We start from the raw sequence: 14,036 nt of genomic DNA, 5'->3' as shown, positions 1-14,036 counted from the left end.
GATAAACTCGTGATTGACAGCTTGGGGATTGGAAAGGCAGCTTTTTTGATCGCTTTCTGTATATAATTTGATCACAATTTAAATAAGCATAATCTGCGTAGAGAAACGACGTGATGTTGATCATTCACTGGCTTGATTTACTGATGCGTAAACAGAACAATTTTGAGAGATAATCTGTCTGAACTTGAATAATTACACATCAGAAATCACTGATCACAGATCAGGCGTTAAAATAACATGTTTGTGACGTTGCTGGCAGATCCACATCGTAAAAGTCTGTTTGCAAAATCGAAATTGCGACTGATTTACCAAATAATCCAGTGAAATACACCGAATACAAACAAATAATGCCCTGCTGAGACTTTCTCATAGTTGAGAAAACCCCACACTCTCTCTAGCATTAGGATCGTTTGGACGGTGATGGTAGGCCTATCGATCCTGCGTCGATCTTTACTCGATCACTGTATTCACTAACGCTCCAGTGGGCGGGGCTAAAGACTCGGCTTTGCTATTCTTCTGAAATATAAGATAATGCATATTATTATGTTTGATATCATAGTATTGATTATTGATATTTTCTGTGGTCTTTCGCATATGTGTGTGTGTGTGTGTGTGTGTGTGTGTCATCTCTCTCTCTCTCTCTCTCTCTCTCTCTCTCTCTTTCTGACAGGTGCATTCCTATAAAATACATATTGTAGAGACAAGAACACATAGAAATAAATAAACAGATGTTGGTCAGCTATATAGTCGTGGACGAAAATCTATATGTATTATTTATTTCCAAACACTATTCACAAACTACTAGTGCAGAAGTATGAATCATTTATTTGGATGGCTAGCCATAAACAATGTAGAAGATCTATCTATCTATCTGAGTGTGTGTGAGAGTGTGTGTGAGAGAGTGCGTGTGTGTGTGAGAGAGAGAGAGACAGTGGGGAGGGGGTGAGAGTGTGTGCGTGTGTGTATGTGTGTGTGAGAGAGAGAGAGACAGTGGGGAGGGGGTGAGAGTGTGTGAGTGTGTGTGTGTGTGTGTGTGTGTGAGAGAGAGACAGTGGGGAGGGGGTGAGAGAGAGCGAGAGAGAGAGTGTGTGTGTGTGTGTGTGTGTGTGCAGAATGAGCGGGCCGTGTGCAGAATCTCAGATGTGGGCGGGGCTTCGGGATTCGGTACCGTGCGCAAACCGCGTGTGGCGCAGAGACTGAGAGGAGGAACCGAAAATAAACAGCAACGAGTCACGTCGCCGAGGTGAGTTCCCTTAACGGGCGAAAACACGACATTTAACTCGACGCATGTAGTGTGGTGACAGCGTCATGATCTCGGGGAGAATCTCCGCCGTCTCGAAATGCCACGGGTGTGTTTTTACGGCGAATCGTTCAGGTTTAACGTGTCCAGAAAGACACAGAAGTGTGTTTTCTGACGGCGCACTTTGGCCTAAACTGCGCCAGGCTGCGCGCGGGAAACTCGTTACATCGAGGCGGCCATTATCGCGACGCTAATGTGCGAAATTAGCCAAACGCGTAGCTGAAGGATAGATTCAATGTCGTCGTGGGACTGGATGTGTGTGAGAGAAACGGTCTGTGGGAACCAGCCTGATGGACCGGGTGAGTGAGGCCAGACGTCAGCCCTGAGGAAGACTATAGCTGATCTTCCTCAGGGCTTCATCTCTCACGATCAGCTTGTTTTGACTCTTTCTGTGGGGCGATTCAAAGACAATTGCTGTCTGAAGTGACTCGGTGTGTTCGCTGTGTGTGTGTTTATTAGCTTAGCATTTCTGTTCACAATCGCGTTCGAACCCTCGAATTCGTTGTTTTTTGGCATCGTTCCGATTCCAAACATTCCAGTCGCACCGATTTTAATCGAAAACCCTCTCGACTCCAAATTGTAGGTTTCAGCACGTTTATATAGACCCCAGTTCAGTTAGTAAACATGGTGACGTTTTGTGTGGGCGGGGCTTAGGTGGTTGCAGAAAGGTCCCTCTGGCCGCTTCACTAATGTTAGTTTGCTAGTTGTGTTTGCTTGTTTTGTTAACAATGACTGGAGAAAATCCGATTTTATCTTTAATGTGCAAGGTCACTCACTGTCCAGGACCGCGATTGTTATGGTTATGGAGAGCATAACGTGATTTGTAAAAGGTGACATTTGTTTTGAAGTCCGATCTGTGAACGAATGAGTCGGTTCTCTGTTCAAGGAATCGATTGAATCTTTTTTCGAGTGTTTCTCGAATCAACAACTCAGTGAAACCATTTCAATTCAGAAAGGTTTATTGGCATGACCAAACCAAATAACAAACAAAACTGTATTGCCAAAGCATTAAAAACACAGACAATTATTTAGAACAGGAACATTTGTAAAGCCTTAGCCTATGTGATCCGTGAACGAATGAGTCGATTTAATTCTATTCAGAAAGCTTTATTGGCATGACAAAAAAAATAGATTCTGTATGGCCAGAAGTATTAAAGGGGGGGTTGATTATGATTTGACTTTTTTAACTGTAGTTAGTGTGTAATGTTGTGTTTGATCATAAACAACATCTGCACAGTTACAGTCCCCACACCAGCGGATTATAGATTATCATGACAGAATATGCTAATCAAAGACTTGAAAATATTTAAAGGATTAGTTCACTTTAAAAAAAAAATTGCTGATATTTTACTCTCTCCATGCCATCCAAGATATCCGTGTCTTTCTTTCTTCAGTCGAAAAGAAATTAAGGTTTTTGAGGAAAACATTCCAGGATTTTTCTCAGTTATAGTGGACATCTGTGGCAGCCGACCAGGGGTCAGTGTCAGTGTCAATCACGGATGCAACCAAGGTGCTGTGTGTGTGTGTGTGTGTGTTTCTCAGTCGTAGGGTGCTGTGTGTGTGTGTGTGTGTGTGTGTGTGTGTGTGTGTGTGTGTGTGTGTGTGTGTGTTTCTCAGTCGTAGGGTGCTGTGTGTGTGTGTGTGTGTGTGTGTGTGTGTGTGTGTGTTTCTCAGTCGTAGGGTGCTGTGTGTGTGTGTTCATAAACTCGTGTGTGTGTGTGTTTCTCAGTCGTAGGGTGCTGTGTGTGTGTGTTTCTCAGTCGTAGGGTGCTGTGTGTGTGTGTGTGTGTGTGTGTGTGTTTCTCAGTCGTAGGGGGCTGTGTGTGTGTGTGTGTGTGTGTTTCTCAGTCGTAGGGTGCTGTGTGTGTGTGTGTGTGTGTGTGTGTGTGTGTGTGTGTGTGTGTGTGTGTTTCTCAGTCGTAGGGTGCTGTGTGTGTGTGTTCATAAACTCGTGTGTGTGTGTGTGTGTGTTTCTCAGTCGTAGGGTGCTGTGTGTGTGTGTGTGTGTGTGTGTGTGTGTGTGTGTGTGTGTTTCTCAGTCGTAGGGGGCTGTGTGTGTGTGTGTGTGTGTGTGTGTGTGTGTGTGTGTGTGTTTCTCAGTCGTAGGGTGCTGTGTGTGTGTGTTCATAAACTCGTGTGTGTGTGTGTGTGTGTTTCTCAGTCGTAGGGTGCTGTGTGTGTGTGTGTGTGTGTTTCTCAGTCGTAGGGGGCTGTGTGTGTGTGTGTGTGTGTGTTTCTCAGTCGTAGGGTTCTGTGTGTGTGTGTGTGTGTGTGTTTCTCAGTCGTAGGGTGCTGTGTGTGTGTGTTTCTCAGTCGTAGGGTGCTGTGTGTGTGTGTGTGTGTGTGTGTGTGTTTCTCAGTCGTAGGGTGCTGTGTGTGTGTGTGTGTGTGTGTGTTTCTCAGTCGTAGGGTGCTGTGTGTGTGTGTGTGTGTTTCTCAGTCGTAGGGTGCTGTGTGTGTGTGTTTCTCAGTCGTAGGGTGCTGTGTGTGTGTGTTTCTCAGTCGTAGGGTGCTGTGTGTGTGTGTGTGTGTGTTTCTCAGTCGTAGGGTGCTGTGTGTGTGTGTTTCTCAGTCGTAGGGTGCTGTGTGTGTGTGTGTGTGTGTTTCTCAGTCGTAGGGTGCTGTGTGTGTGTGTGTGTGTGTGTGTTTCTCAGTCGTAGGGTGCTGTGTGTGTGTTTCTCAGTCGTAGGGTGCTGTGTGTGTGTGTGTGTGTGTGTGTTTCTCAGTCGTAGGGTGCTGTGTGTGTGTTTCTCAGTCGTAGGGTGCAGTCTGAGGCTATGAGCAGCGACTGTGTGTGTGTGTGTTTCTCAGTCGTAGGGTGCTGTGTGTGTGTGTGTGTGTGTGTGTGCTCATGAACTCGAGTGTGTGTGTCTCTCAGTTGTAGGGTGCAGTGCAGTCTGAGGCTATGAGCAGTGTGTGTGTGTGCGCGCTCATGAACTCGAGTGTGTGTTTCTCTGTCGTAGGGTGCTGTGTGTGTGTGTGTTCATGAACTCGAGTGTGTGTGTGTGTGTGTGTGTTTCTCAGTCGTAGGGTGCTGTGTGTGTGTGTGTGTGTATCAGGGCTCGCAGAATTTCTAAATCGCTGGTAGCCCTTCGGGCAGGCACCCTTCAGATTTTGGTAGCCCGAAATTAATTTTACTAGCCCACATAAAAAGTAAATTTTTAATGTAGAAAATTGGTTAGGAGTCAAAACATGAATCAAAAACTTTTTCAAAACACAAATATCAACAATTGGATATAAAATAATCAAATTAGAATCATCAATACAAATATACATCTGGTTTTCTGAAGTGAAATGTGTGTCACCAGTATGGAACATGAATCTGTCTGTGGCTCAGCCCCCAATGAGGGTATGATAAAAAATTAAATAAAGGGTCTAACGCTCACAATTAACTAGTTTCATTCTCGGGGGCCCGAGAAAATCGATTTCTCTGATCTACATATGTGCATTTTAAGATGTTTTGAATGCCAAAAAAATTGGACAACAATAGCTTTAAAACCATGTCACACAGCTGATTATTTTTCTCTCCTCATCAACATCACTCTTTTTCTCTTTGTTTTTCTCTTCCCGTCCTAATAAAGCTGAGCTTTGACTGATAGGCTTTTCATTTTTGTCTGTCAATGACGAAAGTAAACTTGGGGTCAGCTGATAGGTTGATTTATGAATCATTTTCTCAGACACGTTAATTTACTGAAAGCTACTAGGAAAGCTAGGTAGCCTAACTAAGTTTATTAAATTTATTCACAATATGTACACATTCATTATTGATCTTAATACAGGGCCGTAGACAGGGCTTTATAATCAAATAGGTCCTAAATGTAAGGTTGTTCACATTTTTTATTTCTCTGATATGTGCATTTCAAGACGTTTGAAGGCCAAAAAAAGGATAAGAAATAGCTTTAAAACCATGTCAGCGGGCAGTATTTGTCAATACCTGCTCTCACTTCTGATCCATCACTCTTTCTTTTTCTCTCAGTCTCCTCATCTTGCCCTGTCTCTTCCCCTCCTAAAGCTGAACTTTTTTAATTTACTGAAGGCTACAAATTGTACTATATTAATTCTCAACATGTACATATTCGTTATTAATATTGTGCCTAACAAGATGAAAACGGCTTTGTTTCTCGTCCCCTCACAATGACAGTAAACTAATTACATTCCACGAGTCACGTTACAAAGGCCTATTTTCAGTTCAAAATGGCGAAGTAAATTCGTTTGCCTGATAATTTGTCATTTGTTTAACATTTATGACTTAAAAAAAAAAAGTCAAATGTGAAATATTTAGTTTAGCTACTTACATTATCGCACTTGACCATAAACTGAAGTGTCGAGTCGCTCTGCTCAAATTCGCGCTCAGTAGCTTCTGTGAATATAAATCCCGCCTACTTTGATTTGATTGGTAATCTCTAATATTCTGACATTGACGAGCAGTGACAGACCAATGAGGCTCAGATACACACACACACTGTCCTGTTTCTGACGTGCGCTCTGTTCGGCGCCACTGCGGATTGAAGACGAAGAACGCGCTGAATCTGATTATAACAAGACTGAAGCGAACACTATTTTAGATAGCCCGTCGGGCAGGCCGGTTATGCATTTTGGTAGCCCGACTGGAAAACACAATAGCCCCGGGACGTCGGGCGGGCGATTTTGCGAGCCCTGTGTATGTTCATGAACTCGAGTGTGTGTGTGTGTGTGTACATGAACTCGAGTGTGTGTCTCAGTCGTAGGGTGCAGTCTGAGGCTATGAGCTGTGTGTGTGTGTTTCTCAGTCTTAGGGTGCTGTGTGTGTGTGTTCATGAACTCGAGTGTGTGTGTTCATGAGTGTGTGTTTCTCTCAGTCGTAGGGTGCAGTCTGAGGCTATGAGCGAGTGTGTGTGTTCATGAACTCAAGTGTGTGTTCATGAGTGTGTGTCTCTCAGTCGTAGGGTGCAGTCTGAGGCTATGAGCAGTGAGTGTGTGTGTGTGTTCATGAACTCGAGTGTGTGTGTTCATGAGTGTGTGTCTCTCAGTCGTAGGGTGCAGTCTGAGGCTATGAGCAGTGAGTGTGTGTGTGTGTGTGTGTTCATGAACTCGAGTGTGTGTGTTCATGAGTGTGTGTCTCTGTCGTAGGGTGCAGTCTGAGGCTATGAGCAGTGAGTGTGTGTGTGTGTTCATGAACTCGAGTGTGTGTGTGTGTGTTCATGAACTCGAGTGTGTGTGTTCATGTGTGTGTGTTTCTCTCAGTCGTAGGGTGCAGTCTGAGGCTATGAGCAGCAACGAGTGTTTTGGTTGCGGTCGCACTGGCCACTGGATCAAGAACTGTCCGAATGCGGGACGTGGACGTGGAAAAGGTCGAGGCAGAGGCAAAGGTGAGGGCAATTGATCTAAATACTCGACCCAAAGTGTGTGTGTGTGTGTGTGTGTGTGTGTGTGTGTGTGTGTGTGTGTGTGTGAGTAACGTGTTTCTCCTGCGCCGCTAGATCTGTTCTGCTATCGCTGCGGAGAGCCGGGCCACGTCGCGCGGGACTGTGAGCGCACCGAGGACGGTGAGGCATCTCACACATTACACATTCAGTTTGCTTTTACAGCCTTAGAGGGACAGTTCACCCAAAAATGGAAATTATCCCATTATTTACTCACCCTGAAGCCATCCTAGGTGTGTAAGATATTCTCCTTTCAGACGAACACAATCAGAGTTATATTAAAACATGTCCTGGCTCTTTTTAGAGCTTTTTAATGGGAGTGAACGGGTATATTTTTTTTGGAAGTCCATAAAAGTGCATCCGTCTATCATAAAAGTGCATCCGTCCATCATAAAAGTGCATCCGTCCATCATAAAGTGCATCCGTCCATCATAAAAGTGCATCCGTCCATCATAAAAGTGCGTCCGTCCATCATAAAAGTGCGTCCGTCCATCATAAAAGTGCATCCGTCCATCATAAAAGTGCATCCGTCCATCATAAAAGTGCGTCCGTCCATCATAAGTGCGTCCGTCCATCATAAAAGTGCATCTGTCCATCATAAAAGTGCGTCCGTCCATCATAAAAGTGCATCTGTCCATCATAAAAGTGCATCCGTCCATCATAAAAGTGCATCCGTCCATCATAAAAGTGCATCCGTCCATCATAAAAGTGCGTCCGTCCATCATAAAAGTGCGTCCGTCCATCATAAAAGTGCGTCCGTCCATCATAAAAGTGCATCCGTCCATCATAAAAGTGCATCCGTCCATCATAAAAGTGCATCCGTCCATCATAAAAGTGCATCCGTCCATCATAAAAGTGCATCTGTCCATCATAAAAGTGCGTCCGTCCATCATAAAAGTGCATCTGTCCATCATAAAAGTGCATCCGTCCATCATAAAAGTGCATCCGTCCATCATAAAAGTGCATCCGTCCATCATAAAAGTGCGTCCGTCCATCATAAAAGTGCGTCCGTCCATCATAAAAGTGCGTCCGTCCATCATAAAAGTGCGTCTGTCCATCATAAAAGTGCATCTGTCCATCATAAAAGTGCGTCCGTCCATCATAAAAGTGCATCCGTCCATCATAAAAGTGCATCTGTCCATCATAAAAGTGCGTCTGTCCATCATAAAAGTGCGTCCGTCCATCATAAAAGTGCATCTGTCCATCATAAAAGTGCATCTGTCCATCATAAAAGTGCATCCGTCCATCATAAAAGTGCATCCGTCCATCATAAAAGTGCATCCGTCCATCATAAAAGTGCGTCCGTCCATCATAAAAGTGCGTCCGTCCATCATAAAAGTGCATCCGTCCATCATAAAAGTGCGTCTGTCCATCATAAAAGTGCATCTGTCCATCATAAAAGTGCATCTGTCCATCATAAAAGTGCGTCTGTCCATCATAAAAGTGCATCCGTCCATCATAAAAGTGCGTCCGTCCATCATAAAAGTGCGTCCGTCCATCATAAAAGTGCATCCGTCCATCATAAAAGTGCGTCTGTCCATCATAAAAGTGCATCCGTCCATCATAAAAGTGCGTCCGTCCATCATAAAAGTGCGTCCGTCCATCATAAAAGTGCGTCCGTCCATCATAAAAGTGCGTCCGTCCATCATAAAAGTGCATCCGTCCATCATAAAAGTGCATCCGTCCATCATAAAAGTGCATCTGTCCATCATAAGTGCATCTGTCCATCATAAAAGTGCATCTATCCATCATAAAAGTGCATCCGTCCATCATAAAAGTGCGTCTGTCCATCATAAAAGTGCATCCGTCCATCATAAAAGTGCATCCGTCCATCATAAAAGTGCGTCTGTCCATCATAAAAGTGCATCTGTCCATCATAAAAGTGCGTCCGTCCATCATAAAAGTGCATCTGTCCATCATAAAAGTGCATCCGTCCATCATAAAAGTGCGTCTGTCCATCATAAAAGTGCGTCCGTCCATCATAAAAGTGCATCCGTCCATCATAAAAGTGCATCTGTCCATCATAAGTGTTTCCCGAAAGCATCGTTAGCCAACTATAGTCGCGAGTTCTGTCGTTATCAGCAGTTCAGCGAGTCGGTGTTTCCCGAAAGCATCGTTAGCCAACTATAGTCGCGAGTTCTGTCGTTATCAGCAGTTCAGCGAGTCTGTGTTTCCCGAAAGCATCGTTAGCCAACTATAGTCGCGAGTTCTGTCGTTATCAGCAGTTCAGCGAGTCTGTGTTTCCCGAAAGCATCGTTAGCCAACTATAGTCGTGAGTTCTGTCGTTATCAGCAGTTCAGCGAGTCCGTGTTTCCCGAAAGCATCGTTAGCCAACTATAGTCGCGAGTTCTGCCGTTATCAGCAGTTCAGCGAGTCTGTGTTTCCCGAAAGCATCGTTAGCCAACTATAGTCGCGAGTTCTGTCGTTATCAGCAGTTCAGCGAGTCTGTGTTTCCCGAAAGCATCGTTAGCCAACTATAGTCGCGAGTTCTGTCGTTATCAGCAGTTCAGCGAGTCCGTGTTTCCCGAAAGCATCGTTAGCCAACTATAGTCGCGAGTTCTGTCGTTATCAGCAGTTCAACGAGTCGGTGTTTCCCGAAAGCATCGTTAGCCAACTATAGTCGCGAGTTCTGTCGTTATCAGCAGTTCAGCGAGTCGGTGTTTTCCGAAAGCATCGTTAGCCAACTATAGTCGCGAGTTCTGTCGTTATCAGCAGTTCAACGAGTCTGTGTTTCCCGAAAGCATCGTTAGCCAACTATAGTCACGAGTTCTGTCGTTATCAGCAGTTCAGCGAGTCGGTGTTTCCCGAAAGCATCGTTAGCCAACTATAGTCGCGAGTTCTGTCATTATCAGCAGGTCAGCGAGTCTGTGTTTCCCGAAAGCATCGTTAGCCAACTATAGTCGCGAGTTCTGTCGTTATCAGCAGTTCAACGAGTCGGTGTTTCCCGAAAGCATCGTTAGCCAACTATAGTCGCGAGTTCTGTCGTTATCAGCAGTTCAGCGAGTCGGTGTTTTCCGAAAGCATCGTTAGCCAACTATAGTCGCGAGTTCTGTCGTTATCAGCAGTTCAGCGAGTCTGTGTTTCCCGAAAGCATCGTTAGCCAACTATAGTCACGAGTTCTGTCGTTATCAGCAGTTCAGCGAGTCGGTGTTTCCCGAAAGCATCGTTAGCCAACTATAGTCGCGAGTTCTGTCGTTATCAGCAGTTCAGCGAATCGGTGTTTCCCGAAAGCATCGTTAGCTAACTATAGTCGCGAGTTCTGCCGTTATCAGCAGTTCAACGAGTTGGTGTTTCCCGAAAGCATCGTTAGCCAACTATAGTCACGAGTTCTGTCGTTATCAGCAGTTCAACGAGTCGGTGTTTCCCGAAAGCATCGTTAGCCAACTATAGTCGCGAGTTCTGTCGTTATCAGCAGTTCAACGAGTTGGTGTTTCCCGAAAGCATCGTTAGCCAACTATAGTCGCGAGTTCTGCCGTTATCAGCAGTTCAACGAGTCGGTGTTTCCCGAAAGCATCGTTAGCCAACTATAGTCGCGAGTTCTGCCGTTATCAGCAGTTCAACGAGTCGGTGTTTCCCGAAAGCATCGTTAGCCAACTATAGTCGCGAGTTCTGCCGTTATCAGCAGTTCAACGAGTCGGTGTTTCCCGAAAGCATCGTTAGCCAACTATAGTCGCGAGTTCTGCCGTTATCAGCAGTTCAGTGAGTCGGTGTTTCCCGAAAGCATCGTTAGCCAACTATAGTCACGAGTTCTGCCGTTATCAGCAGTTCAACGAGTCGGTGTTTCCCGAAAGCATCGTTAGCCAACTATAGTCACGAGTTCTGCCGTTATCAGCAGTTCAACGAGTCGGTGTTTCCCGAAAGCATCGTTAGCCAACTATAGTCGCGAGTTCTGTCGTTATCAGCAGTTAAGCGAGTCTGTGTTTCCCGAAAGCATCGTTAGCCAACTATAGTCGCGAGTTCTGTCGTTATCAGCAGTTCAGCGAGTCTGTGTTTCCCGAAAGCATCGTTAGCCAACTATAGTCGCGAGTTCTGTCGTTATCAGCAGTTCAGCGAGTCGGTGTTTCCCGAAAGCATCGTTAGCCAACTATAGTCGCGAGTTCTGTCGTTATCAGCAGTTCAGCGAGTCTGTGTTTCCCGAAAGCATCGTTAGCCAACTATAGTCGCGAATTCTGTCGTTATCAGCAGTTCAGTGAGTCTGTGTTTCCCGAAAGCATCGTTAGCCAACTATAGTCACGAGTTCTGTCGTTATCAGCAGTTCAGTGAGTCTGTGTTTCCCGAAAGCATCGTTAGCCAACTATAGTCGTGAGTTCTGTCGTTATCAGCAGTTCAGCGAGTCTGTGTTTCCCGAAAGCATCGTTAGCCAACTATAGTCGTGAGTTCTGTCGTTATCAGCAGTTCAGCGAGTCTGTGTTTCCCGAAAGCATCGTTAGCCAACTATAGTCGTGAGTTCTGTCGTTATCAGCAGTTCAGCGAGTCTGTGTTTCCCGAAAGCATCGTTAGCCAACTATAGTCGCGAGTTCTGTCGTTATCAGCAGTTCAGCGAGTCTGTGTTTCCCGAAAGCATCGTTAGCCAACTATAGTCGCGAATTCTGTCGTTATCAGCAGTTCAGTGAGTCTGTGTTTCCCGAAAGCATCGTTAGCCAACTATAGTCACGAGTTCTGTCGTTATCAGCAGTTCAGTGAGTCTGTGTTTCCCGAAAGCATCGTTAGCCAACTATAGTCGTGAGTTCTGTCGTTATCAGCAGTTCAGCGAGTCTGTGTTTCCCGAAAGCATCGTTAGCCAACTATAGTCGTGAGTTCTGTCGTTATCAGCAGTTCAGCGAGTCTGTGTTTCCCGAAAGCATCGTTAGCCAACTATAGTCGCGAGTTCTGTCGTTATCAGCAGTTCAGTGAGTCTGTGTTTCCCGAAAGCATCGTTAGCCAACTATAGTCACGAGTTCTGTCGTTATCAGCAGTTCAGTGAGTCTGTGTTTCCCGAAAGCATCGTTAGCCAACTATAGTCGTGAGTTCTGTCGTTATCAGCAGTTCAGCGAGTCGCTGTTTCCCGAAAGCATCGTTAGCCAATGATAGTCGCGAGTTCTGTCATTAGAGTTTCTAGCATGGCAATAAATCCTGATCCTGAGCAAAATAAGCAAGTTAACATTCAGTGCAATCGTATCTTCTATTTAGAACACATACAAATGTCCTTTACGTCTTTTAGTTTGTCAAGAGATGTAAAGTGTAGTGTCTGAAGAGTGCGCATGTGTGAACGAGCTCCAGTGTAAGAACGAGCCTATGAGTGAATCTGGAAATAAAGCAAAATAACTGAGAAAAATACAAATATTCCTCAGATGCCATGTTCATAATTTATAGCAAAACATCTTGTGTTAATTCGATCTCAAACAGATTCATTATCAGTATTATTACTCCAACACCTGCGTGACGTCATCAACCAATGCGGTTGAACGACCAATTTGCGACACGGTTTCGGGAAACAGTCGTGACTCACTAGATGATCTCTCCAACGCTGCATCGTACTATAGTAGTGAAGCACGAGTTACAGCGCCGTACGGGAAACACACCCGAGCGTTACTGACAGACTGGAAGAGGAGCTGCAGCAGTGGAGAATGTTATAGTAGATTAAATCGTGTGTGTGTGTGTGTGTGTGTTCCAGCGTGCTACAACTGCGGCAGAGGCGGCCACATCTCCAGGGACTGCAAGGAGCCGAAGAAGGAGCGCGAGCAGGTTTGCTACAACTGCGGGAAAGCGGGTCACATGGCGCGCGACTGCGATCACGCTAACGAGCAGAAGTGCTACTCGTGCGGCGGCTTCGGACACATCCAGAAGGGCTGCGAGAAGGTCAAGTGCTACAGGTGAGCCATGCCGCTTGTAGGAGGAGTGTGTGTGAGCCGTGAGCGGGCCTGATCTGTGTGTGTTCTGCTCCTCGCAGGTGTGGCGAGATCGGACACGTAGCCGTCCAGTGCAGCAAAGCTAGCGAGGTCAACTGCTATAACTGCGGCAAGTCGGGTCACGTGGCCAAGGAGTGCACCATCGAGGCCACCGCTTAATCCCAGCCCTCCATCAACTCCTCCTTTTCTGATTGATGGTTGTATTATTTTCTCTGAATCCTCTTCACTGGCCAACGGTTGGCAGATTAGAGGCTACTTCCCAGGCCAGTGAGCTCTTGACATGTTAAAAGGAGGAAAGGGGTGGAAAAAACTTCCACTTTCTGCATTTAATACAAAAAAAAGTTTATGTTTAGTTTGGTTAGAGGTGTAAACGTATAATGCTTTGTTAAAGAACCCCCTTTCCATGCCACTGGTGAACAGGGACGTGTCGAGAGACCGGAAAGAGTACGGTAACCCATAGCCACAGACCAGACCGGGACGCCGGCTGCTGGAATGATTTGCATTTTTTTGTTTGTTTTATCAATGAGTGAGTGATTGACAGCACACGACACACCCGGTCCCGTCGGGCCAGCCGGAGCGCGGAGAAACGTGTAAAGCAAGCTTCTCTATAGCAGATTCAGAACGTGATATTCTTTGTAAAACACGGGTCTCAGTCGGAGACCTCGATCGGGGAGTCTAGGCCGTTCTTTTAAAACTTCAGTATAATGACAAAAGAAGAAATGCCAACAAGGGGGTCATAAAACAGATTCGGAGTTTGAAGAAAGGTGAATGTTTTCACAGAAATCAAAATGTTATTTTTGTACAATATCACTTAGACTACTCTAAAAAAAAGAATAATGATAATAATAAAAAAACTATCATTTGCTTGTACTCAGTTTTTAAGTCGGAAGGTAAACGCAACTGAAGTTCTAGGACATAGAAATGTAATTTTAAACTATCAATAAATCTGGAGGAGGAAGGGGTGTAAAGACTGAAGCGTCATCTCTGAGTCGTGTGTGTTATTCTACATATATATGGTAGGCAAATTACTATTTTATATATTACACACACTTGTATAAATGTATGAATGTATACGTGTTATATATATAATTATGTATATACAAAAAATAAAAGTTATAGGCAAATTACTTTTTTAGTTAAAACATTAAATATATTTTATATAAAATATATATTTAAAATAATATATATATACACACACAGAGGGGAGAATAAGTATTTGATACACTGCTGATTTTGATACACTGCTGAAGTCTGTCATTTTTATCATAGGAACTCTTCAACTGAGTGACGGAATCTAAAACAGAAATCCAGAAAATCACATTGTATGATTTATATAATTAGCTTTTTATTGCATGACATAAGTATCTGATCACCTCTATAGTATCCAGCTGCAGACCCGCAGCACCACCAGTTTCAGAACCCCAGCGCCAGAACCGGAAGTAAGGG

At 44.8% G+C, this 14,036-nt stretch overlaps 1 protein-coding gene across 6 annotated transcripts; it reads left to right on the top strand.

Annotated features, from left to right (window-relative positions):
- The first annotated feature begins 670 nt into the window (after window positions 1-670).
- cnbpb (CCHC-type zinc finger, nucleic acid binding protein b) lies at window positions 671-13,560 on the top strand. Of its 6 annotated transcripts, none has more exons than XM_079597363.1 (6): window positions 1,197-1,243; window positions 2,745-2,810; window positions 6,524-6,648; window positions 6,760-6,825; window positions 12,356-12,554; window positions 12,632-13,560. In XM_079597363.1, exons 2-6 carry the CDS (start codon window positions 2,800-2,802, stop codon window positions 12,747-12,749), a joined length of 519 nt encoding a protein of 172 aa, XP_079453489.1. In that variant the 5' UTR covers window positions 1,197-1,243; window positions 2,745-2,799; the 3' UTR covers window positions 12,750-13,560. The 6 variants fall into 6 exon arrangements, with proteins under 6 accessions (XP_079453491.1, XP_079453489.1, XP_079453492.1 ...); XM_079597366.1 differs by having other exon boundaries at window positions 2,695-2,776; XM_079597364.1 differs by having other exon boundaries at window positions 2,695-2,810.
- Window positions 13,561-14,036: the final 476 nt, after the last annotated feature.

Source organism: Phoxinus phoxinus (genome assembly GCF_949152265.1).
Source record: "Phoxinus phoxinus genome assembly, chromosome: 22".
Taxonomy (NCBI): domain Eukaryota; kingdom Metazoa; phylum Chordata; class Actinopteri; order Cypriniformes; family Leuciscidae; genus Phoxinus; species Phoxinus phoxinus.
Note: the sequence above shows the minus strand (reverse complement) of the source record. Positions and strands in the feature narration are given on the sequence as shown.